The sequence below is a fragment of the Dermacentor variabilis genome, chromosome 1 (assembly GCF_050947875.1).
Source record: "Dermacentor variabilis isolate Ectoservices chromosome 1, ASM5094787v1, whole genome shotgun sequence".
NCBI classification, from domain to species: domain Eukaryota; kingdom Metazoa; phylum Arthropoda; class Arachnida; order Ixodida; family Ixodidae; genus Dermacentor; species Dermacentor variabilis.
Genome location: NC_134568.1, coordinates 43,922,513 through 43,950,053, shown reverse-complemented (window position 1 = coordinate 43,950,053; position 27,541 = coordinate 43,922,513). Strand labels below are relative to the sequence as shown.

Here is a 27,541-nt window from a genome sequence, read left to right as displayed (position 1 = left end):
ACTCCCCCCCCCCCCCATGAGGCGTTGTAGTACTCCAGAAGGCGTAGGCGAGATGTGTGGCATAGATTTGCGAGCGCTTCATAACTCACGCCGCCATGGCCAGGTGATGATCGCTTGTTTACGTCGCCGATTGCTGCCGTGAGCTCTTCGATGGTGAATGGTAATTCTATGTCAGGAAGGGTAACTCGAGGTGGACTAGGCTGATGACTTGCAATTTGCCGCAAAGGTTGTGCTCCGTTGGAAAGTAGCATGCAGTACTGCTCTGCCACCTCTTTCAGGGATGCGCGCTCATGTAATGAGAGGGCGATAAAAGGATAAAGCTGTTGCGGCTCTTTGCGAATGCCTCTGATGACTCGCCAGATTTTTCTCAGCCGTTGTCGTATGTCCAGTGTCCGACAAAAGTCCCTCCACCTTTTTCGGTCCTGTTTGGTGAGGTAACGTCGTATATGTCTTTGTGCCCGTCGACAAGTTCTGAGGTCTTCGATAATCTTAGTACGTAGAGCCTTTGTTTCGGCACGCCTTCGAATGGCAGATATCCTTTCAAATTCCTCGTCGTTAGTAGGCACATTACAATGGTTAGTGGAAGAGCGGGTACTTTGTTTGAGGCAATGAGCTATTGTCGGTATTGTTTCTGTATTCGTAGTCGAGGCTGTGATTCCTTTGTCTACGGCTGCTGTGTAAGCTTCCCAGTCCACCGACTTCAGTTTTACTTTTTGGGCGACGTCCGAAAATGAAGGGCAGAGATTAGGATCGGGTGGTGATCACTACCTCGAGTCTCGAAATCTGTACACCATCCGAACATAGGGGCCACTTGACTAAATACGAATGTGACGTCAATGCAGCTAACAGTCTTCGGATTTTTCAGGTATGTTCTGCTGCCATCGTTCAAAGGCTCTATATTGTATTTTGCAAGAAGCTTCGCTAGCTTGGCACCCCGAGCACATGTATGTGAACTGCCCCAGATCTCGTTATGTGCGTTGAAATCTCCACAAATAATATGTGGAGACTGAGTGTTTGTCAACAAGTTTTCCAATCTTGTCACGTCGAAAGGTGATCCTAGTTCCAAGTAGACGCCGATCAGGGTAAACACTTTGGATGCAATCACTGTGGTTGCGCAAATATATTCGTTCTTGTAATGTTGTGCTACGTCAATCACAGAGGCAGGTACGTCGTTGCGAAATCCAACGAGCAGTCGGCTAATTCCATTTTGTCGCCTTGAATAATGAAAATAATAACCCTTTATCCTAAACTGCTCGTCGACGCGAGACTCGGAAATGACCATAAAAGGGAATCGGTACACTCGCGCAAGATGCTTAAAGTCCGCTAACGTCGAGCGCAAGCCGCAAGCGTTCCACTGGAATATAGTACATGTGCGGAAGTGTTTGTTGGTGGACACCGCTTGTGAGACGATTGTTGGCGAAGCCATCCTTGCTACTGCGAAGAATCACGGCTTTGCGCCGTGAAAGAAGACGACACCAGCGGTTCCAAAGCCAGGACGGCCTCTACCTCAAGGATGCTCTTAAACGACGGGCTGGCACGGAGAATAGCCTTGATTGCGGCGAACATCATGGGGATCAGCATACTTGATATCTCATTTGCAGTGCTACCATCTAACAACTTTTCTTGGTTCTTCCTGTTCTGCTGCGACCTTGAGGACACTTGTTGCTGTCGTGGGCTTGAGGTTATATCACTTGAGGGCTTTGATGGACTCTTTGCAGTTGAAGGCCTTTGCTGGTTTTCTTTCACGACTGAGGCGTAGGACTTTTTCAAAGCCGTGTCGCTGCGCTGCACCGTGTCGTGTTGTTTTTGGTTTGGAGATGTATACATCACATCCGGATTCGGTGGTGGTTCTCGTCGTTTCCGCACTTTTCCTTGGATTTGCTCCATCGTCCGTGCAAGAGTGGCTGATTTCTTTTTAGGACACCCTCCGTATGACGCAGCATGCTCAGCTCCACAGTTTGCACACCGAGGCTGGGAACGTGACGTACACTCCTTATGCGTATGTGAACCAGCGCATATCTTGCAGCGGATGGGGCCTTTACAATATTTCGCTATATGTACATGTCTTTGACATGGACATATAGCGAAATATTGTAAAATTGTAATATTGAAATATTGTAAATATTCAAGCATTTGAATATTTGCCAGGGAAACGCAGCGCAGTCTGGCAGCGTTTTCTTGGAAATATTTCCAGGGCATGCGTAGATTCCATGGATAAACAAAGTTTTCAGTTATCACGGCCCTTAGTTTGCCGACCTGCATTAGTAAAGTTAACCTAGTTCTACCACGTCGGACGGGTCAGTAAACCATTCCTTTGGCACTGAGGGAACCTTGATTTTCAAATAAAAAAACTTGTAGTGCGCTCACGCTAATTCTAAAGTGCTCATCACGGTTCCGTGCAGGTTATTACCAATAGGCTGCGTTCTAACGCCTAACTAGGATGGCTTCTTTGTGTGTGGCTTGAGCGAGACCAGACGATGCTCAGCGCTGCGGCCGACGAAGTTCATCCGCGGCGCTGGCACGCGCCCTTCCTTGCACGCAGTAAAAATATGTGCAGATATATTATTGGGGATTGCTATTATATGGACACTCCGTGCGAATTTCCGCCTATGCCATGAGGTTCCGTATAAGGTCCAGCTGCGATAAGACCGTGGCCGCGCGCAGTGTACTGTAGGGGCGAGGGAAGGTATGCGAGGGTGAGCCAAGAAGAATAGTAGCTTGGTGCGGCGGCGCGTTCTAGCGCGCGCATGCGAGGAAGGCGGGAAGGGTGCGCTCCGACTTCTCGCGCGCGCGCGAAGAGGGGAGCGGGGAGATGGGCGTTCGCTAGGAGGGGGAGGGGCCGGGTAGCACGCGTCTCCGCTTCTATAATCCCGGCCGCGGCTGCGCATGGTGTGGCTTAGCGCGGCCGCGCGCGTTTTATCTTGGCTGTAATCTGCGGTAGGTTCGAAGGGTAGCCGACCCGAGATAGCCGATTGATTCGTGTGCGCTCTGTCCTCGCGCCTCTGGTTTGTGTACAAGCGACAGGCAGCGCGAAGGGCAATTGACTCACCGCCGCTGCCGCTCTTCATCACGTCAGCCTTCTGACAGCGGGTGTGTGTATTTATCGAGTGAGCTGTGTTCATGTTTGCTCGCGCGCGAGTGCCGACGGGCTTACTAATTTAGTTAGTGAGCGAACGTTTGCAGCAGTTTAAACAGCCAATAAAGCTACTAGCATTTAATTACTACTAATAATAAATTACTTCTACTACTACCAATAGTAACAATAACTATAATATAATAATAATAATTTGCTATCGAAATCAATGCTTCGCCTTTTTTGTGCAACTGCACCTTTCACATAAGGTTCGAGGAAATGTAAGAAAAGGGTAGTGTACAATCCTAGTCGCATTAAAATAAAAAGCCCTGTTCTGCAACAGCTACCTTTGCAGCTGCTGAAAGCGCAAGAACTGCGCTCTACTGTTGCTAACCATGACGCGGTACAGGAAAATGTGGAGTGGAAGTTCGCGTTGTTATCCTAGGCGCAAGCTATGAGCGTGGCACGCGCAAAATTTCTTGGCACATGCGCTGTAAAAATTGACCATGCGTCCACAAATTAAGACAACAGTTCGTGCGAGTGAAACATCATTTCGAAGATGCTACGTATTCCCGGGGTAATCTGCAAGTTACCGTAGCGGGATATCGATGCTTTCTGTGTTGGTAAAAATATAACTTTAAAAAAGAATTCAACAGCACCTGAACAACGTCGCAAAATGCCATGCCAGCTCTAACGCCTAAGGGGAGCATTACATAACCACTAGCATTAATGAATGTTTTTTGGTAATCACGAAAGAAAAGCGTGGATCTTCGTACCTGCTCTAAGGGTCAGCAGGCATACAATCGACAACACGCACAATAAATTGGGCGCGGTGTAATTTTACAGGGATGTGCGTGACCTAATGCATAAATTATCGGACTCTCTCCCACTGCCCTTTATTGTGAACAAGGCACAAGTAGGCATGGGCTTCGAAAAGTCAATTATATGTTTATTTATTTAAAGCTAGGCTAGTGCTCGTATTATTTTGATCATACGGTCCTTGATCAGCAAGGTACAGAGCGGAATGGGCATCGAAAGAAAATTAGGAGTATTGTTATTTCCCAGTCAAATATATTCAACGTTGTTTTCTCCCGATATTCCTCTTATTTCATTTCAACAGTACAAGAATTATATTCTACATTCGATTAGATAGAGTTAATAATAGCCCACATTTACAAAAATTTCTTACAATGCACTTGTTTAGAAGTACTATTTCCAGCCAATACTGATGCTGATTATTAGCGAAGGCAGCTGGCCAACGGTGTTGGGCTCTTTCGAATGGCAAGATTTGTAACTTTGGACTTTTCTGTTTTTTTTTCTTTTGGATATTTACAAACGATTCCATTCTAAAATCTTACTGTTAACCTAAAAGACCTTCAAGAAGAGAAAAGAAACACTAATGCCTGCGGATTACAGAATGCTAGGGCTACACGGTTAACGCTATACATTGCATTCCTAATATTCGCAAGTTGGTGCTCTACAACGTTCAGTGATTTAGTTGACCCTTAACTGCGCAGAAGCGAGTTTTTCAGCCATTCGGGCTAGCACAACCTCGGCCAACGCCCCTTCCCACAACATCACAACATCTCTTGCCACACACATATTCAAGAGTTCCGGGCTAAGACATCGCAGGGTGTCGATTTCTGATTGTTGCGAACCATATGCCAGCTGTGACGTAGACAAGCGTACCTTAGAAATCTTCGTCTTGCCGTACCTCTGTACGCAAATCAAGGTGATGCAACCGGAGAAGTAGCATACTCCGTGGTAGAATGGAAGCAAGTAGTAGTTGTTCAGCGTGTCTATGACGGTGCTGTAAAAGAGATGGAAGCAACTATTGTGACTCCAGCATAAGTAACGCTATTCCGAGAAAATAGACCCCAACACGTGTCGGCTATCCTAGAAACATCAGTAAACTCCAGCGACGAAGAAATGTAAACAAAAGATAAGGTAGAAAAAAAAAGAAAGACAGAAGGCCTAGAACGTCACGCATATCATAGTCTGTGCATAGACAGAGTGCATGACATGTCTGCCGCACAAGGATACGGCCCTGTGTTTTACTCAGCATATTTTGGCCGCTCACCCGCACTGTCAGCACGTGCAATGCTATGTCCGTAAATGAGAGGAAAAAATAAAGAAAACAAATCAAACTTATACAGCGCTTGGAAGAAATTCAAATTACTACCGGGGTCGTATTATCTAATCATTGCTTTCATTCTTTATTATTTTTCTCTTTTGTCGCTTGCTGGCAGAACGCCACGCCTATACGTTATCGCACATGCTTATCCGCCACTCGTAGCAATGGGGGATAAATAAAAGGAATAGAATTGCCGCAAAATTATTCGTACGTAATGCGGCACCAGATCACACATATATGGATGTAGATGAATAAAAAAGAAGCATCAAAGCGGACACGTAGGCACGACACGAAAACAGCCATTTTATACGCTTAATAATTGACATGGATCTTACCGTGCGAAACCTGCACCTTGGTCACTAAAGGCTCAATGCCGGAGCTCCTCGTTAAGATGGACTACTTTGAGTTGCTTCACGCGCACTACCCTCTCACTTAGTGCACGAGCTTGCCTTGCGTTTGATCTGTAGTCAAACTGCGATGGGCGAGGCCAGGAAACCAAATTCACTAAGCTATTCATGCAAAAGTGCATTTTGCTAATGGCTGCCAGCCTTCGCAAATGTTGTGTGCAGCATTAGGGTTGGCTAGAATTCGCCCTTACTGATAATTTTAACGTAAAAGCTATCTGTGAATACGGGTCTACTTCTCTGAGCCTTTCTCGCTGAGCTTCATAGGCAGGATATTTTGACAGGAGTGTCATAAAATTACAATTACAATCAATTACAATTTAATTGCTTTGTTGTCACGGCACGCATACCTCCTGCAATTCATATTCGGTATTTATTTATTTATTTATTTATTTTCACAGTTGGAGAAACCGGCTATTGTAGGTGTAAGTTCAATGGACTTTGGCTCTTGCGCAGGTAGTCAGTCGACCACTCAGACATTCATCGTTCACGTCTTATGTGACGCCTTCCATTCGTCTTTGTGGGAGCCAGCGGGTGCGATGGTTGCGCTAAACCGGCTGTGCAAGCCTACGACTCCTGCTATTCCCTCCTTGCCCCCCCAGCTCATTCTTCGCTTTCTCTCTAGCCGTGCTGCGTGGCCACCCCCTCCCGCGCGATACACGGAAAGCACTATCTGTAACTGCAACGTTTTTATCGCCTTTTTGCCTATAATATTACTTCGGTCACACAAAAGTTCATCTCCGGCGCGATGAAAGGATAGCGCCATGCCCACGGAAACGCTGAGAAGGCCTCATCTGCGGGTTGCACGCAGTCCGAACAGAGACCCGTATACCTGAACGTATCTGCCACGGCTACAACGAAGGGCCTCAGGTTGGTGCCGTATATCTGCCACGCAGAGATGGAGCAAGACACGAGGGAGAGCAGTGCGAATGTCGCCGCGGTCAGCCATTTCCTTCTGTAAAGACAAACATACAAAACAATGCGTCAAAGTTTTTTTTTAGAACATTAAGCCAACCACCCCCCCCCCCCTCAAAAAAGAGAAAATATGCTGCAGAAATTCTGAGAATTGTCTACTAGTGCGTAAACATTTTTTCGTCCGGCTGCTACGTCGGTTTTGCTTACTTATTTAGATAGCTTATGCATATATACCCATCGCTATAATCTATTATTACAATATTATAGCGATTACATGGGTTGACTTCACCAATTATGCATTTATTTTGCAGATATACCGTATCAACTGAGCCAAAACGGCGTCACAACCGGTATTTTTTTTTCCACACCACGGCGTTTTTTTATTTCCTCTTTCATTTTTTTTATTTTTTATTTGTCACGACCTTGACGTGGCGACGGCGACGTCACTATTTTTCTTCTTTTTGAGGCTAGCAGTCATCCAGTAGTACACTATTATCACATCTGCATATCAGCTGTTCAATCATTTTTTTATATTCCGCAATGCCAAGATAGCCTTGTTTCCACGCACACCAGCAACGCGGGAACGTAAGCTTTCAAGGAGGCGTGACGAGAACGGTTACCTCTTTTATTCCTTTATTCTTTAATTTTCCATTCCATCCTTATCGATTCTAAAACTAACAGTACATATAAATTTACACTACTCTAACAATTGTGCTTTTGTTTTGCAGATGAAGTGTACGACCCTTTTCGCGTAAGTGACAAATTTTGCTGGGGTACTCACCAAATAATGATTACGCATTAATAAAGTTCGTATCCGCAATACATTTCGTTTACTGGGAGTCAGTTGAGCGAAGAACTAGTAGTTGCAATGGCATTGCAATAACTGCGCTGGTAATTGCACGCAGATACTATCGGTATTATATTGAAATGCGAACAGACATGAAACGAGTAGGATGCCTTGATGCAGTTACAGATTCGCAAACATTTGTAGCAGTGACTTACGTTAGGCTCAAAGGGGGCCATTAGCGTTCAAAGTCGACCACGGGTCAGCATATGACAGTGTCTAAAATAGCACCGCCGGCCCAGTATATGACACTTTTCGAAAGCTAGCTATATTGCGGGATTACTTTGCAAGACTACGCACGAGTTCCTCGCCCATGCCCTTGAAGTCAGCGCTTGAAAACCACGCCGCAAAGCCGAGTACATCGATGCGACAAAGCCTTGTGAGAGTATTCTGAGTCTGCAGCCGAACTAGAAGTTAGCACTGAATCCGTAGAAACCGAACTGCAGTATTCAGCTAGGTCGAAGGCATTTTTGCATTCTGTATGCAAAACGTTACTGCTTAAAACGAATAAACTGCGAAAATTCTTCGATATCGTAAGTGACTGGCACAGACGAGGGGGCGAATGTCTGTTAAATATATGTTTACGCAACCAATTCAAAACGTCTTTCTGTGATTTACTATGTGTTGACACCTGCCCATTTGCTGACGCGAGTAACTTTACGTATGCGGTTGCAACTCAAGCCTCCAACCTACAGCGAAATATGCTCAAAGTGGCCTGTCTCATCGCATCTGTCTTTTCACTGTAGCGCCAATCTTTCCAATGCCTTTCAACTGCCTGAAAAGTCTAGCCCTCAACGGAGCACGTGCCAAATGTCACTTCTAGTTGAGTTGCCGGAATTGCGTCAAGCTGCATAACAAGGTCTCACTATTCCACAAGTTCAAAAAGCTGCCATGGTTAAACAAGCTACGGCAATAAATACCCCGCTATGAATACCATAATAGAAAGAAATTCATTTAATAGAAAGAAAGTCATCGTGAGGCAGAACTCGCCTCACGATGACTGTAGAGAATATGCGATTATTATTGGAGCAGTGAAGCTACACATCGTATTTCTGAAGTCCCGTTTATGCAAGATATGTAGGGGTTTTTCTTAGACTTCCTTGGTGTCATCCTACTTTGCTATGGAACTAGCCTGCCAAGGTCGCTCATGAGCATGGTAGCATGACAATGACTGTATAACGCCGATGCACTGTCGACGATGGAATAACGAAGGTGGCATGACGACGACGGTACGACGACAATGGGATGACGTTACTAATGTGATGACGATGGTAAAATAACACCGTGACGATGAGGGCATCACCACAATGATATAACGACGACTGTGCGGCGAAGATGGCATGACGACAGCGGCAAGACGAGAGCGGTATGACTAAGAATGACGGCAATGTAACATGAGAGTTGCAATGGGGGCTTGTTGGTAACTCATCTTGAATAGGCGTACGGTAGCGCGATTAAAAAAACAGGACAGAAGAAGACACACAGGGACACACACAGCGCTATAAGCGCTGTCTGTGTCCCTGGGTGTCTTCCTTTGTGTGGTCTTTTAATCGCGCTACCGTACACCTATTCACAGTGTAACAACCACGATGGCACCCCTATGGTGGTATGCCAACAAATAAATAACGATAGATGTATGACAACTACGAAATTACGAGTATGGCATGACAACGGTATGGCGACAATCTCATGACTACGAGTGTGTGAAGAAAATGGCGTTATGAAGAATTTATCCAGAAACCTGTATGACAATGACGTGGTGACGACGACGGCTTGAAAGACAAATGACGAAGCTGAAGTGCTGACGAAGGCAGGACCACAATGGCATGACGATTATGGTATCAAAACACATGCACAATAGTGGATGTCAGGCCACCACGCAATCACGACGATGGCATAACAACAGCAGAATCACGATGAAATGACGATAGCATGATTACAATAGAGTGACAAAAAAGGATTGCTGTCACTGAAAAGGCGAAGGCGGTGGGATCTTGCTGAAGTTATGACGATGGCAGAACAACAGCATGACGGGGACGGCATAACCGCCGTGGTATGACAACGAATGTGCGACTAATATGGCGGGACGACCATAGCATTATGAGAGTCGCACGACGAAGTTAGAATGACGAGAATGGAAAGACCGTGACATCACGATGACAACGGTATGACAACATAGGCATAAAGACAGCTGTATCACGACGATTCAATCATGGCAATGAAACGACAATGGTATGAGGACAATGGGAAGACAATAAGAGTATGACGACAATGGCGGGACGACGACGGCATGACAAAAGTCGCTTGACGAGACTGACGGGCGACAATGGAACGACCAGGATGGAACTACTACGGTAGAGTGCCAACGAATGCATGACGACAGTATAACGACGATGGTATGACAAGAGTGGATGACAAAGCTGGAATGCCGACGATGCAACGGCCGCAATGGCGTCACAACCACGAGCACATGCCTAGCTGCCTAAGCTGGTAGCCAACTTGAGCCAGTAGGTCGGTGTTAGAGGATAGATAGATAGATAGATAGATAGATAGATAGATAGATAGATAGATAGATAGATAGATAGATAGATAGATAGATAGATAGATAGATAGATAGATAGATAGATAGATAGATAGATAGATAGATAGATAGATAGATAGATAGATAGATAGATAGATAGATAGATAGATAGATAGATAGATAGATAGATAGATAGATAGATAGATAGATAGATAGATAGATAGATAGATAGATAGATAGATAGATAGATAGATAGATAGATAGATAGATAGATAGATAGATAGATAGATAGATAGATAGATAGATAGATAGATAGATAGATAGATAGATAGATAGATAGATAGATAGATAGATAGATAGATAGATAGATAGATAGATAGATAGATAGATAGATAGATAGATAGATAGATAGATAGATAGATAGACAGACAGACAGACAGACAGACAGACAGACAGACAGACAGACAGACAGACAGACAGACAGACAGACAGACAGACAGACAGACAGACAGACAGACAGACAGACAGACAGACAGACAGACAGACAGACAGACAGACAGACAGACAGACAGACAGACAGACAGACAGACAGACAGACAGACAGACAGACAGACAGACAGACAGACAGACAGACAGACAGACAGACAGACAGACAGACAGACAGACAGACAGACAGACAGACAGACAGACAGACAGACAGACAGACAGACAGACAGACAGACAGACAGACAGACAGACAGACAGACAGACAGACAGAGACAGACAGACAGACAGACAGACAGACAGAGACAGACAGACAGACAGACAGACAGACAGACAGACAGACAGACAGACAGATAGATAGATAGATAGTTGATATGCTAAAGATGCCTTATGTGGGCAAACAATGCTAATCGCCTTAAATAAAAGGAACTGCCACTGTGGAATGGTTAGAGTGCCTACTCAAGGAAAATTTTACGGCCTTTCGGCTTTATCTTGTCCGTAAACAATAATCGTCATCTAGCTTGCGTGGATTTACGTTGTTTAATGCTCTCCGCTTCTCAGATTTCGAAGAGGCGCTGAACTGTTCAAGAGATGGTGAATATCCCAGTGACAACGAAAACGTTACGTGATGGCAAGGCTTTACAGGAACGGGCGTCCATGTTTTTTTTTTCTTACTCCGAAGGAATACAAAGAATACTGCTCTGTTATTATATCGTAACTATCATGTAACATGCAAAACATTGCCTTTAAAAACAACATCCTGGAAGTGCATTTAGCTCTTCTGTGAAGAACTAAATACTCAACCAGGACGTCAGCACACCACACCAGGCATTTCATTTTACGATATAAGAAAACCAGTTGCACATTCTCCATCTTAAATATGAAGAAATAGACAGAAAAAACTTACGGCCTAAACGTCTGGATCACGACGAGGGAAATCAGAAAGAACTGAAAGTCTGCGGCAAGGTACCACACCTGCACCAAGATTGTCTGCAACGAATAGAAACGAGAAATGAAGCGAGAACAGCAGCTCCAGAATGTGACGTCACATAGATCTGGTAGCGCTGCGGGTGTTTCGGCATCAGCCCAAGAGGTACCCGTGTACTCTACGAGTGGCATGCTTACATGACGTCGAACCGGTGAGTACAATACACTTGCGACCAACTCTTTAGGAATGTGCTTTCTCAAAAGGCTAAATGAGTAATTCAAGGCAATTTCAATGCGAAACTTTATTAGTATTGATTCTCTTCCGGCTGCGTAGTCGCAATCGGAGCATTCATAGTTTGGTTAGTAACAACTTTATTTATAGTCCTGCAGAGCTTTCGCCGACGGGGCCTTAGGTCTTGCACGTGGGGACGTCTAGGTGTAATAATAAAAGATTACGCGTCCTTTGGTGGGTTCGCAGCCCGGGTCTGCCAGCGCAGTGCCCCGATGCTCCATCCATTAGAGCCCAGACGTACGCACTGTTCGATAGAAGGACAACCTTACCCGTCCTTTTACTCGTGCAAAGTAGCACCTTGAGACACTATAGGCACGTGCGCCGCCTCGGATAGCAAAAATTTACTCACAAAAAAAGGAGAGCAAGCCAGTTTCTCCCATCTTTTCCTCCTTGACAGCTAGTACTTTGAGACGACCGCAGATTGCGTATGGACCCAGTTCGGCCCATACGCAACAGCCAGCAGCTGTTGCTTTTACTTCAGCGGCGCGTTGCACGTGCCAGTGTTTTCTCACCCTGTCTATGCTGAATGTGTCGTGCTTTGTTTTCTAGGTTGGCGTCAAAGAGGTTCGTGTTTTCCAGGTTGGCGTGACCCACGTTGGCGTGAAAGAGGTTCATCGAAGAGTGGCGCATACCCTGTGTCACGTACTCAGAGACCCTAGTAAATCCTACATTTGGTTTCGAATATGGTTCCCTCTGCCCAGCAGCCTTAGGCTCGACCCATTAGACCATGGTCTGCCTTGTGGAGGCGAGAAAAGGGTTGGAGACATTGAAACATTCCGCAAAGTGCGTATCGTAAAAATGGTAATCGCAGTGAAAAGTGTATAGGCAGCACGTATAGTATAAGGGACGATTCTATAAGGACATAAATCCGGCTACAAGAAGTGTGCGGGTAATTTAAAGACTATCTAAATTCATTATCCAAACGACAGTCCCTTTTTTTAGGAGTCTATAACGCTCGCGCTGGTAATTCTGAACAGTGTATCCGAAGGGAGCAGTTTATATTTGTTTTGATTATAATCCACCTTTGTTTCTCGGTATCATAGCGTGCGAATGCCATTTTTTACATTTACGGCACCTGTATGATGGCATTAGGATAATAATAATAATATTTGGGGTTTTACGTGCCAAAACCACTTTCTGATTATGAGTCACGCCGTAGTGGAGGACTCCGGAAATTTTGACCACCTGGGGTTCTTTAACGTGCACCTAAATCTAAGTACACGGGTGTTTTCGCATTTCGCCCCCATCGAAATGCGGCCGCCGTGGCCGGGATTCGATCCCGCGACCTCGTGCTCAGCAGCCCAACACCATAGCCACTGAGCAACCACGGCGGGTGATGGCATTAGGAAACAAATGCCTTGTAAGACATAAGATTGTTTGATGTCATGTAGCTGTCTGAAGAGAGCTGCAGGACATCAAATCGACATCATGTAATTATCGTTATGGGTTGAGCTAGTGAAATTCCACGCTGACCATCAGAATCATGCGAAAATTACTGTTTATTCTTTTGAGCTTATCTTTCCCAACGTTATCTTCTATATTATGCTAGCAGCGTCGGCCGTTAGATTTACTGCTTTGATGCAGGCTGTGGCCTCTACTGTCAACGACCGAAGGGTCCCATGAATACTCTGTCCCTCTTAATGCATTTTTTGTCCCAAGCTCCGCCACCAGAACCGAAAAGAGAAAGGATATCTTCACACTCACTATTTCTTGGTCTCCCCTCCAGTTACGCATATGAAACAGGAAGTCCCACCAGTGCTTCCGAATTTCAGCATAGAATTTGTTGTATAATTCCTTAGAGTTGGGCCCCGATGCGATGAGTGGCAGCAGGTGCATGCACATGATGACGAAGAAAAGTGGGACAGTCGTCCTGCGAGGCAAAGAAAAGCGTGCTTGTTCCAAAAGCCCCCGTTTCAAATCTTATACTCATTATTGCACTTGCGAAGTTACTTGCATTAATCTTCCTTTTATATGCTATATCATAAGCGGTGTACAAGGTTTTTTTCTGTTTTTTTATGCCGTTACTGTAAGGATAGCAACTGTTCTGGTCCCGCACGCTCTCGTAGGACGTTCGCAAGTCACCAATACAGCGCGCTTTGAGTATTCATTTTATTTATTTCTGAAAGTGCCCAACAACAGCGTTACGCCTTATGATTTGTGCACTTGTGTTACACAAAGGACGGAAAACAGAAAACAAAACAGAAAACCTGAACGAGAAATAGTAAAAGATGCAAGAAAAATTGAGTGAAATTAGAAATAGAAGTCACATAAAGAGCAAATGCAAGAGCCAACAAAATCAAGGTCACAACGCAAGGTATTTTGCTGTGTTGCAGGAATTGTTATAGCGTTAGAGGTGCAAGCTGAATTCACGTATAAAATGCTCGGGTCACGCAAATTTTGGCGAGGCACGCGGAACATTACAGCCGACAGTAACCGCGGACAGGAGAAGTTGTTGCGAATTAGTTTACACAAGAATAAGTAACCACGATATTTCCGCTTTATTTCCAAGGGTCCAACATTAAATATTCGCGGTACACGCTTGTAGGCAAAACGCGGTACACGCTTATAGGCATAGGACGCCACATGGCGTCCCAGATATCGACCGTACAGGATACGAATGAAACGTCACCGAACACATATATTTTTTGTCACATTAGTCAAATTAATAAATTTACATACAACAGAACTAAACTCTAACTTCTCACCGACAGAAGAAGAGTACAAAAGAACAATGCAGTTGACATTCGCCAAACGTTTTTGTTATGCTTGATATGAGGCCTAACTTACTGTAGGATGCATTGGCAATGCTTGAAACATGTTATCGAAAGGAAACAACAGGTCTCCTACCTGGATTAATGCGCAAAAAGATGGAAGCACACCACTACGCGACAGAATGCACATCTTCCTGTAATAATTCGGATTCCTAGCTGATTCTATTTCACGGTAAAGTTTATTATCTTCAGCGTACAAAAGGAGATGAGAATGCCGCAAACATTCTTAAAGATTATTAACAAAGATATCGAAAAATAATAGGCCTAAGGTAGACCCTCGCGGAATACTGAAAGTTGATTCATAAGTCAAAGAGTACTTAGCACCAACGCGAACGTAATTTAACGGAGTGTACAAGTAGCTTTTATCAGTGTGTACAGGCTGGGGCTAATGAAGTAACTCAAGAGTTTATGGATAAGAAGGCTATGAGAAACAACATCGAATGTTTTTGGCAGGTCGAAGTATAGTATGTCTGTTTGCAACAGCGGGCCCCGCAGCATCAAGAAAAGAAATAAGCATTGTTTCCACAGACCTACCAAGGACAAAACCATGTTGGCATATGCTAGTCTTACGCTAAAAAAACGAAAGATGTATAAACAGCTATTTCAAACACTTTTTCAAACGGAGACAAGAGGAACACGGGGCGATAATTTTTATTTCGCTGATGGTGACACTTTTAGTAACGGGCAGAACTACTTTATTCTTCCAACAAGAACAAAAGACACTTTTATGCAAAGCAAGAATAAAAGTAGAAGGGCCATTGATGACAAACGTGCTATTCGGTCGTAAGCAAGTGAATGCTTTGCTTTGAACTTACTTACAGCCTCAGCGATATTGTGTTCTGAAATAAATGAAATGTTTAAATGGTCACTGCACCTATACTGCCAATCACCAGAGCTGGGAGCATGCGCTGGATTCAAGAAAACCGAAGCAAATTTTTCAGCGAATGCATTGGTCATATTGCCCCAGTTTCTAGGAATGTGACGCCAAGGATGATTTATGACAATAATCTCAGACCGTTCACTGTGGGCCTGCCCTGCAATCATCCCCACAGACAAAACAAGAAAAATGGAAACTACAACGGGGCAATGGGGGACGGTACTGCTCAGCTCGGACGCCGAGCTTCAGTCCCGGGCTGTCTGGATGCCCGGGGCTGCCGCCACGGAGCAGGGGCTCCTGGGCGATGGCTGAGGGGAGAGAGAAGGGACTCCCAACCTTCCCCATCCCTGAACCCATCCTGGGCAATCAATAATGTTGTGCTCTCTCTCTCTCTCCCAGCCCACTCAGAACTGTACTTTCCTACATAGGTGCAGAAACGTTTGGGATCGCATTTTACGCGCTCTTCGACAAACTCTAGAAATCGCCTCTAGAAAATTTGCGATTTTGAGCAGAACGTGCCATTGATCAACAGGAACTAAACTGCTAACAGCAACAGAAACATCATAAACACAGAAATTAGCCAGAATGAGATCTAAAACATTTCCAGCGTTATTTTGAACCGTGTTAAACTGCGTTAATCCAAGTAATTCGATAAAGAAGAACAGCGCATCACAGCGAGGGGATGATAAAGATATGTATTTCGGCAGTTAAGAATCCCAAAAGATACACGGAACATTGGAATCGCCAGCTACCAGGACATTATATTTTGCAGCATCAATAACCTCAACTAGGTATTCATATGCTCAGAATACTGTGCGTTACTTGTGTTAGGAGAAAAGTAGGCTGCACAGAGCAGCAAATTTTTGCCGCACTTAACAGCAATATCAGCCTACAACATTTCTAGTACAGCTTCAAGGTCCGCACGCCTTATGACGCTAAGATTGTTCCGCACGGCATTTAGCACACCACCGCCGTATTTAACACGCGCATCATACACGCGGTCACATCTATGAACTGCGTATTCCGGTACGAAGTAATTCTTAGACAGTGAGTCTTTGCAAAGCCAAGTTTCAGTAAAGCAAATACCATGGTATGTGCAGGGTAGCACGCTCTCATAGAAATAGAAGGACTTCGTGTGTAGACCACGAACCTTTTGCTGAAAAATGGAACACTTCATTAACGAGGTTGGAAAAGAAATTACATGATTTTATCACTAGTGTCCCTGGATGCATTGTGTCAGCCGTTAAATGACCTGAACATGCAACCCTTCGGTCAAATGTTTTCTGAGTTGATTTTTTGGAATACATTCGCGTTTATTGTGATCCGGAAGGAAACGTAACTTTCACCCTTCGCTTTGGGATTTTGGCACTTGACATCACTTAACTTTTTAGAGCACAGCTCATAGGCGCCCGTTCCTGGGCTTTGAGTCGCCGTAATTCGGCGTAACCGCATGAACTAGCAGCGAATGATGAAAAAGCGAACGCGAAGCGGGCGATGAAAGACGGCGATAGCGAAGAGAGCTAGGAGGAAAGCAGACGATGAGGGTACAGCGGAAAGAGGCGAACTCGGAGAAGGAGGGTATGGTGAAAGCATGAGAAGAAAAGCCTAGTGCCGCGCAAGACGGGCTCTGCAGCGACGACCGCTACTAGACGGCGCCATAGTAGCGCTATATCGTCTGTTCGCCGATGGCATGCGGCGAGCGCGTCTACCGGTACCATATATTGAAACAAAGCGCTGCATGAGCGGAGGTCTCTCTGCGGCGGCTGCTGTGACTCTGGCCCAGGCGTCACCCACGCACTGCCTCTAGCGATCTTCCGATTAGCGAGGCAGTGGCGCAACACTTCGCTCTGTTTGCAATGTGCCGCAAGATACAGATTGTCCACGCCAGCCAATATATCGCGAAATGAAAACACGTATAGAGCTGCGCTCAAATTCATATTAGGGAGTCTCGTAATCGTCGGCGAATTGTTTAGCGTAGCACAGATTTCCTTGAAAGTCATCGAAGGGGCCAAGCGCGACACGAAAAGTGAGAGCTTTCCCGGCACAGAAACCAGCATACTGGAAGTACTTGCACCGAGCGACGGCTTTGACGGCGTCTTCCGTCGGAAATGAAATTATTGTAGGCCTGTACGCGGCATTTGCTTCCCGCGATGGCCCACCCATCGGAGCTGGTTTTGATTTGACGCTGGGCTGTTCTTCACGTATCGACGCCAAGCCGGTGGAGAGGATCGGTTGTCTTGCGACGTGTGACCAAAGGCATGTCGATGTTCCAGTCGCCGCCTGAGGTGATTGCTGGGGGGTGTTCTGAGAAAACCGCTGAGGTTGTCCCAGGTTAGGTCGCCGATATTGTTGTGATGTGTGGCCTTCAGTGGCCGTAGCGGAATGATGACTCCGCTGTCTCTGAGACCCTTGCGCGGCTTGCTGCTTTAATGCCAACGAATACAATGGTTCTTTTAGTTTTTGTGTAGTTGCTGTAACTGGCGATTATTCACTGGGCTCACTGCACCAATATTCGCAAGGGGCTCCTTTTATCGTGGTTGCTTCCCATCAATTAATTCATGTTTACATAGCATGGATGCGGCCAATCACATCCCTACTAATATTAAGTCATCTCTTTTATTGCAGTTTTTAAACACAATATGAAAATAATACTGTTGGCAGAACCATCTTTTCATTTGTCATAAATACATTTTCATAATTATTACATTTTCTTTACATTACTTTTATTATTGTATCATTAGGGTTCATTTTTCTGTAAAACACTTTGTATTTTTCTTTGTTAGTAATATGCAGATCAGCCAAATTTTTCGCTACACATTACTAGATATTCCTCCTTATGATTATTTATTGTGATAGTACCGTATAACGCTGTTTTTATACATATGTAATTGTTTTCTATTCAATATAACTTGTTCCCTACGAATTGTATTTCTTGACGCGTTTTTTTTAGTTCTTTTTTGTTCGCCCTCTACTTACTTGTCTAATACGCTTATGTACCCACTAATGATAAAAAGTCCCCCTGGCAGTTTCTCCCTCTGGGACCTCCTGATGCTGTATATAATATGTAAGCCCGTTTCTTGTACATGCAATAACAATAAACTTCAACTTGAACTTGTTCTGTGGACATCCTGAGAAAGAAGGCGTATGATTACCCGCACAATTTGCACATTTAGGCTGTCTCACAGACTTGCATTCAACATGCTCATGGTTCTCGGAGCAGACTTTACACCGACGTGTCCCACGACAGTTTTTTGCCAGGCATCCAAACCTCTGGCGTTTATAACACCTCAAGCCAGGACCAATGTATTGCACCGGGAGGCTGGTAAAGCCTAAGTGGATACTCTGAGAAACTGCCTTGCCATATTTAAAGTGAAGGATTACACTGTGCATAGAGCGCGATTCAATTGTGCTATCCTCCAGACTGTAGTATCATTCTTGTCGGCGGTCTCATATTGCTCTAAAATCTTTCAAACACTCGAGCGGTTGCCCTTCAGTGTACTGAAGTGGCACGTGAGGAATCTTTTTGACATTTTGAGTGTACGAAGCTCTATGTAGGGCTTAACACTTAGTCCTGCCACTTCGTGCAATGAAAGCAATTTTTTCGCAGATGCCACTGAGGTAACACTCACTGAAAAACTGCCGTCTCTGTTAACTCGGAACGTTTGAACTTTTTCCTTTTCCGCCGAGGCGATTTCTGATGAAGCATGATTTGGATTCATTTGCCAAAAATTGCGTCCTTGTTCTGATGGTCGGAACACCACTAGGATTCCTTCACTTTTTTTCTTTTTATAGGTCACGAATTTGAAAGGTTCTTCATCACACTCAGTGGCTTCATAATCGCTTCGGTCATAGTTTGAAGCATTGTCCTTCTCCTCATTGGGTGTCTCATCAAGATGAGGTCTCTTACTCTTGCCTTGACTGGGTTCCACCATGGTCACCGGAGGCGGGCCGTCAGTGCCTTGATGTTCAGGGACTTGCCGTGCCGGTTTGATGATGTCATGCAAATGGTCTTTGTTGCCAGAATCTTGGACGCGTTCCTGCGATGCACTAATGTGCCTCATAACACGCTGGGGGTCATATGGCTCGTGCCCCTGTTCCCGGCTGCCGACCGTCGTAGCGGTTGTAGACACTCCGAGGGAAAAGGCAAACAGTTTCGTACCTAGCTTCAATGGGCTCGTAGGTCGCTGCACTTCGTCTCCCTGAATTCCAGAGCGATGAAGTCCAGGCACAATGTGAACAAACTAGTTAAAACTGAAATTGGCGCAAGCTCTTGGATCAGTTGTTGGGACAGGACAGAAAGAACATTTTCCGCCCAGTGGTGAACCATTTCCCTCAAAATGGGTTGACCTTGCTGCAGTCATACGAGGGAGGTTTTGTTGTTTACCGCACTCATTTCTTCAATGAAAAAAACCTTCAAAGCAACAGAAAAACATTTTAGGCCTGCATCGATGAAATCTGCCCAAGCAGAAAAGAACGCAGGGGTATTGCTAGAGAAGTGCAACCAAGAATGGTGGGCGAAGGCAGCGGAAAAGTGCGGTAACGACCGGCTTCAGGTCTTCTTCACGGCGAAGACCCGTAAGGTGGTCTGCCCACTCAGAGTTATTGTGACAGAAGGCGGATCCTGGCAAAAAAACAATGAGCAGCTCCCTTAAGCGCCATCTGAACACCTTGAAGCCAGCGGAACCGTTCGCTCCTCTGAAGTTCAGCAGACTTCTTAGAAGTGTTAAAGGATGGCCTACCTGGAGCCAGGACTTCCTTTGCTTTGAACATAGAGAACCCTTATTACTCAAATGCCCACGATGAAGTGTTTGTAGTGGTACGCGAATTGATAGAACTCAGTGGGGTGTCCTCTTTCAAAACCAAGTAGGCATGAGTAATGGAGCGTTTCTTGAGCTGCTGTCCTCTTATTTGGAGTCTACCCTGGTAGAGTGTAAAGGTCGCCTATCTTTTACAAAACAAAGCGATTTGTACTGGGTCTAGCGTTGCGTCGGTGCTATGCAGTATTTTTTCGCAATCATGGAGTGAGATGTTCTCTTGTTTTCTTGTGCGCGCGTAACACCACGCTTGTTAAATCATTTAGTACGCTTATGCTTACAAGTTTATATACCCTGTAAAACTACTATCCTTACTTCGTATATAGCTGTCCACTGATTTGCTATCGCAATCGATGCTTCGCCTTTCAAGCGAAACTACGACTTTTTTTTCCTCTGGCAGTGGTGTTGGATGTAGTTTCTCTCTGGTTAGACGTCTTGTCACCTTTATTCATCCCGGAACACCCGCCCTGGTAGCTCAGTGGCTGTGGAGTTGCGCTGCATGCCGAGCTTCAGGTCGCGGGTATGATTCCCAGCCACCGCTGCCGCATTCTGATCGGAGCGAACTGCAAAACACTCGTGTATCATGCATTAGGTGCGCGTTAAAGACCACCAGGTTGTCTTAATTCAAAGTGCGCTACTAAGGCGTGCCTCATAATCAACTCGGTCTTTGTTTTGGCACGTTAAACCACGGAATATAATATTTCTTTTCCTCACGCGACTCAAGAGAACTCGGTTGGCCGAAATTAATGAACGCCGCTCAAGAACTATTTAAAACATGAACGGAACATGCCGATTGTAAAGAACGTGGACTCTGTGACTTGGATGTGACCATTCTATAGCAGTGTTATTCGTTCTCGCGTTTCAATAGTGGGCAGAGCGGCGCTCAGGCCACGTGTTTACAGAAATCAGTCAGTGGCGAACGGTGGATGATAAAGAAGAATGGAATGGAGGGGAATGGAATCATCACATTATACCGGCCCTGGTTGAAACGTACGACACGGCGACAACTGAATGCGGACAAAGAAAGTGCATCGCGCAGCTATTCAGGCAAGCACCGATACACTTGAACTGGCGTCAACAAAGTGCCGATTTTTCAGAAAAGGAGTGCTTCCAACACCCAAGTAGTACAGTTACTCATGGGAAACATATTATGCACCGAGTGAACTGACATAACGTTTAATATAATAAATTTTAATTGTCAATAAAAGCCTCCTTATTTAACACCACGTCCGTTTGGTTCCTTGTTTGTGTATTTATTTATTTATTTATTTATTTGTGTTGGGCAGCAAAATCAACACGAGAATGCCTGCGCAGGGGCTTTTCTCCCTTCGGTCACCTTGTGAAGGGAAATGACAGTGAATGGGATACCGCAGTACTGCACATTTTGGCTGCATTGCAAGATCCAGCCTGAGACACGTCGTTTGATCACTGCTGATCGATTTGCCACGTTTCAAACGCGATAGCTCTCATTTTTCTCTTCTAGGTAGTCCAGCTAAAGTAGAAGCGCAGCTAAAGTTCCCATTATCGTCCTTGAACTGCGATCACTGTCCTTTTCCCGGCTCTCAGAACTATAGTACTGAGTGGGTCGCAGTCGACTTGCAGCTCTCATTATTTCACGATATTTCGACGTGGCCGCGTGACAGGTTTATTTCCGTATCAAGAAAGAACAAATGAGATATCGCGACCTTTTATTAATAATCAGGTCACCCTGATTGTGATAAAAAGCAGTGGTTTTAAGATATAGACGTAATGCTTTTTTCTTCAACTCACCTAATGAATCGTCTGATGATTGCCACCAAGGTTACAACAACACGATTCCTAGTTTGCTTCATGAGGGCATAGTATAGCAAAAATCCACTGAAAAAAAAAACACAGAAAAGAAAGTATGAAAACATCGGTTAACTTATCTAGAGTGTAAACGATAGCCACCGAAATTTTGGTGAAGACTGTTTGGCACAGTCTGCGCTTAGACAGAGGCTATACATCTATGAAATATTAGTATTAATCTTTGGTAATACTTCAAAACTCATTAAATACGCCTTGGAAGTCCGTGCTTGAGAATTTTTTGCCCTTGTCGGAAGGAAGCTTCTAAAACTTACCTCAAGAAAAAGAATGTGTCCACAGCCAAGAAACCTGCTATTGCGATCAAACTCTCCCAATGCTCGAAGTAGTGCAGAGCATTAACCAGTCTCGCTGAAACAGAAACCACGATAATATTAATATGTGGAACATGTCTGTGATTAGCGTAAGTTCAACTAAAATAAAATAATTTTTTTATATATACAGTAAGCATGTTTGGAAGCCCGGAAAAAAAAACCATTATGGAATTTTGACTAGGGCGATTCGCTCACTGCTGCTGCCGCGATTCCTCACTGCAGTGTTATGACAGCGAATGTCCGCAGTCATTGAGTGAGATATGTTCATGTTTCCTTGTGCGCGCGTGACAGCATGCTTGTTAAATCAGTTGATACGCTTATGCTTACAAGTTTATACCGCCGATAAAGCTACTATCCTTATTTTGTCCTCTAATTCGCTATCGCAATCAATGCTCCTCTTTTCGGGCGAAACTGCAATTTCTTTGTTTAATCTGTCACTGGTTTCGGATGAAGTTTCTCTCTGAATAGACGTCTTGTGACCTTTCTTTATAGCTTTTAAACATGTTCAAAAACTTGGTCTTTCATGCATGCAAAAAATAACGCACAAAGTAAACAGGAAAGGTAGGCTTTCTAAAAAACAACACCAACATACGAATACTAAACACTAATGACACTACACAACATCATATAATGCACAACGCAAACACATAGTATAAAACTTATATCTCATAGGTCAAAAGATATTTTATCAAATTAGAGAAAGTCCTTCAACCTTTATTAGTTGCATAGTAAATTCGGCAAGTGGTATCGCAACATCGCACAAGCAAGTTGAAGGGAACAATTTAGGTGTCGGAGAAATGTATCGCTCTCAGTTCTATGTGAAGCATTCCTTATTGCTCGAGAAACGATGACAATAAACACGCGTTAGAGAACACACTAATGACAATAAACTAAGGCTTAAAATTAACTGATGTAAGTAGCAATGGAAGTACATAATAAACGGGGCAGTGTACTTGTCAACAATGTAAGAGGTGGCCTCTCTTTATATTCGCTCTCCTAATAGACATGCTTGCATGTGTGCATAACCTTATCGTATGCAGACTGCATATACATGGGGAAAAATGTGACAACCCCAAATGGTATTTTAAGAATTTTGTTCTCTAGCGAAAAATACAGGTCTTTGAATTACATGAAACAGGGGCCCTATAACGTAAAACTAATCCAATATGTTTTTATTCCAATCTCCTGACGTCAAATTTGTGTGACCGCCAACGCAAGCATCGGGTGGTCACCTGCAGGGTTGTCTCAATAGACCAATCAAACGCTCTCCTCGTTCATAGGAGGTCACTTTTATTTGCTTGAAAAACGAATAACATTGCCTACACTGAGCGGCTTGTGTTCTCTAATTGGCTCACAAGAGGCGAGGAGTACACTCAAGTGGAGAGAGATTCGATGGGGCTGAGCCACTGCACTGAACATTGTTAACCGTATGAAGAGGGTGGTGCCGATGCCTGTGATTGGTCCGCTTTCCCTTACGTAGCTTACAGTGGCTCGTCGACAATCTCGGCGGCATGAAACAGAAGCTTAAGAATGAGGCTAAAACGGATCCTCAGCAAAGAAGAGTTGGCAGAATGCGGTCGTCATCATCATCAGCAGCAGCAGCAGCAGCAGCAGCAGCAGCAGCCTGGTTACGCCCGCTGCAGGGCAAAGGCCTCTCCCATACTTCTCCAACAACCCCGGTCATGTACTAATTGTGGCCATATCGTCCCTGCAAACTTCTTAATCTCATTCGCCCACCTAACTTTCTGCCGCCCCCTGCTACGCTTCCCTTCCCTTGGAATCCAGTCCGTAACCCTTAATGACCATCGGTTATCTTCCCTCCTCATTACATGTTCTGCCCATGCCCCCCCCCCATTTCTTTTTCTTGATTTCAACTAAGATGTCATTATCTCGCGTTTGTTCCCTCACCCAATCTACTCTTTTCTTATCCCTTAACGTTACACCCATCATTCTTCTTTCCATAGCTCATTGAGTCGTCCTCAATTTAAGTAGAACCCTTTTCGTAAGCGTACAGGTTTCTGCCCCGTAGGTGAGCACTGGTTAGACACAGTTATTATACACTTTTCTCTTGAGGGCTAATGGCAACCTGCTGTTCATAATTTGAGAATGCCTGCCAAACGCACCCCATCCCATTCTTATTCTTCTGGTTATTTCCGTCTCATGATCCGGATCCGCCGTCACTATTTGCCCTAAGTAGATGTATTCCCTTACCACTTCCAGTGCCTCGCTACCTATTGTCAATTTCTGTTCTCTTCCGAGACTGTTGAACATTACTTTAGTTTTCGAGCCGAAAGTGCTCGAAAACGTTACACGGCCACGCAACAAGTTTTATTACACGAGAATAAACTCATGTTCTCATGCAGTGCCTGAGCGATCGGCGGCAGCCATCTTTTATTCCTTTCGGAACGAGGCAGCCTGCGGCTATTCAGAAGAAAATTCAGTTTTGTTCGCTATATTGATGTACCTTTGACGTGTACGTGTCACTTTGACGCGGCTAGTTTTCGCGGTTTTGTGACGTCGCGTGGCAGGCAGGTGAAGTGGGGGTGGTCCGAAAACGTTTTTCACCAATCGTGGCGAGCTGATTGCAGAATTGGAATAGAAAAGTTCGGGATAGCTTTACGTTATAATGTCCAAGGATTTATTTTTTTCTTGGCTTGCTGGTGATGAAGGTGAGCTTGTGGAGGCGGCTTGACGACGATTCTAATGTCAATATGGAGAGCGATTGTCATCAGCGTAACGCATTGAACGGACAGACGGACGGAGATAGCAACCCCACTTTAGAACTCTTAACTGCTGTCACTATAAAAGAGCAATTTAAGAAATGGAAGACCACAAAGAACCTAAGGCCTGTCGCTGTTGTGAAAGGCAGGGCTAAGATTTCACGTAACGTTACAGGAACATCAGTTGCCATGCTCATTTGTCGGCCAAAACAATATCTCTGGTCACGATACGCAGAGACACTAACTAATTAACGTTTCACGCTCTCTAAACTACCACAGTTATCACAGTAGTACAAATCAATGGTTCCCTCTATGCAACATAGATAACTGTTCGTGAATGATAAATTGGGTGCCCCCGGGCCTTGGAAGTATAACTACAAATAAATAAATTCAGGCGAAGTCGACGGTATAGCTTATGCTATAGCGAAGCGGCTAGTGCGGTTATAGAAAGGCTCGAAAACGTTGTATGCGCGTTTTCCCTGAGTGCCAAAAGAACGACCTCATAGACCAAATTTATACCTGGAGGAAATCACAAGCAGGTCAGTGTTTATTTGAAGGCAAATGTGGAAGTGTGTGCGGTAATTGGTTCAATAATTACTCCTACATTCGTTTTCTGCTTGTTAAGAGACGTTTGATGAAACGCTCGCAAAAATTCTCGGAGACCCAAAGGTGGCAGTAATGTTACATTTGAAAAATATGGGGGCCGTGTTATTGCTAATTTAGACTCGCTATTTCAGAGGTGTAGATTAATTGAGGCTTTCAAAACACTTATTGAATGGTCGTTTTCTTCCTCGATAGCACTTTAAAACAAAATTAGACCCTTTGGCTCGTATCTTGCCACACAACAATAATCGTCCGCATTTCCTTTCTTTAACGCTGCGAGCCCGGTACTTCCCAGTAAATGAACGGCATGCGCGTTATCAGCATGACATAACATGCCCGACAGGAAAGTAGCGGGCGCGGCGTTTTCAAGAAAGGAAACGCAAGTAAAGCAGATGACGATTATTGTTGTGTGGCAGATATACGCGCCAAAGGGTGTACCTTTGTCTAAGAGTAAGGGGTGTTATATGAAGCGCGTACATAGTTAATCTGATTTTCCATTACTAAACATGACATCGATAATTAAGTACCTAGGTGATGTGAGCTATGTCGATGGTGCCAGCGTGTAGAGTTTTGCCTGCTGTCCTCTGAGTAGTGACAGGAGTACCGAATTCATATTTCGTCTAAAAGAGCGGAATGTTATGCCTGATGTTTCGTGCAATACTTAAAGTGTTCGGATTCATTTTGGTGTCCTACAAGCGTTATAAGCTCGTTTTGACCAGGTGTCCTAAGAGAACACAATGTGTCTGAGAGTTTGCTCTTGTACGAAGTAGAGTCAATGTACTGAGTCATATGCGGGCAAAGCTTTATAGTGTGCGCTTTATTTACAGGCCCTTAAAATTCACAGTGTAACTTGTCAAAAGAAAAAGCTGCACTGGAAAATGCGCTGTATTTCTTCGAGGCTGCAGAAATCTTCTGCGCATTATTTTCACATTCCTTCGTTCTTTCGTTAAGTATCCCCTCGAATATTTTGACCCTCTTCGCTCGGCATAAGCCCAGTAGAATGTTAGCGGTGATATGTATTCCAGCAAATATGTCCTCCTTTATACGAACAGCTTCTCTGAAATGCCATCTGGGTCAGGCAAATAAGTGCAGTAAAGGGCTGAAAAAAGTGTGACAGAAAGGGCGACACAAGTTTATTGTCGTAGAAAGCCATCCACGATTTGTGACGGGCTAGTGCCGTTGCGCTTATTATTATACGTTCTGTTTGAAACTTTCAATTAGCTGGCATTATGAACTCAAGTGCAAATAAATAATAGAGTCAACAGACGGCTTACTTATGTTGTCGGCGATTGTTCCGTAGGAATGTCCGAGGCAAACCCAGAAGATGCTCAGGAAGCGGATGCCATGTATAAAACGCAATGAGTTTCCATCAGAATTCTGGTTGTTGCTGACGTCCACGATGATCCTCGTGTTTGTTATGAGAGAAAATGCTACGAGGCACTTGTATCGAGTGGCTGTATAGAAAAAAAAATCACCAAACATAATTATAAGGGGCAGCCTAGAATTAGGCGCAGTAAACAGAAATTGTTGTGCCCTTAATGTTGTTGATTTAATTAAACTTTTTTTCTTCTTCTTTTTTTGTGAGTCCTTGCGGCAGGTAAACATGACGATAGCTGTGACAGATTATCCCAAGACTGCCTGAAATATACTTTATTAGGTATCGCTGTCAGACTTTCATGTCTTATATTTCCGCGCGCTGGACGGTGAGAATCACTACAGAGTTTTCAACTGCGACACCTGTCATCGCAGGTGTAGTTTAAACTCGCTGTTGCGTAGAATAAAATTTTTTGACACTGATAAGGGTAAGGCAGTTAACCACGACAGAAAGCCGCACCTTTAGGAGAGCTCCTCTTTGGGTTTACCATGGGCCGGCTGCTGCACCGCTGAACAGGTCTAGAGAACACGTGCATGAGACTAGCGTAAGGCATAATAAAACGGATTGGAACCATGAACCAATCATCTCAAGTAGCCGTACGAGGAGCTGGTATAGCTGATGAAAAAGTTTTC

The 27,541-nt window shown here is 44.5% G+C and overlaps 1 protein-coding gene across 1 annotated transcript in view; it reads right to left on the bottom strand.

Annotated features, from left to right (window-relative positions):
* Positions 1 to 6,316: 6,316 nt before the first annotated feature.
* The window catches only part of LOC142572645 (nose resistant to fluoxetine protein 6-like), a 41,860-nt gene continuing 20,635 nt past the window's right edge, over positions 6,317 to 27,541 (bottom strand). Inside the window, exons 6-12 of the mRNA XM_075681952.1 lie at positions 26,809 to 26,988; positions 22,155 to 22,248; positions 21,826 to 21,912; positions 19,180 to 19,278; positions 13,298 to 13,463; positions 11,282 to 11,364; positions 6,317 to 6,566 (exon numbers count right to left, since the gene is read on the bottom strand). Coding sequence (XP_075538067.1) covers positions 6,317 to 6,566; positions 11,282 to 11,364; positions 13,298 to 13,463; positions 19,180 to 19,278; positions 21,826 to 21,912; positions 22,155 to 22,248; positions 26,809 to 26,988 — 959 coding nt within the window. The remainder of the gene's footprint in view (positions 6,567 to 11,281; positions 11,365 to 13,297; positions 13,464 to 19,179; positions 19,279 to 21,825; positions 21,913 to 22,154; positions 22,249 to 26,808; positions 26,989 to 27,541) is intronic.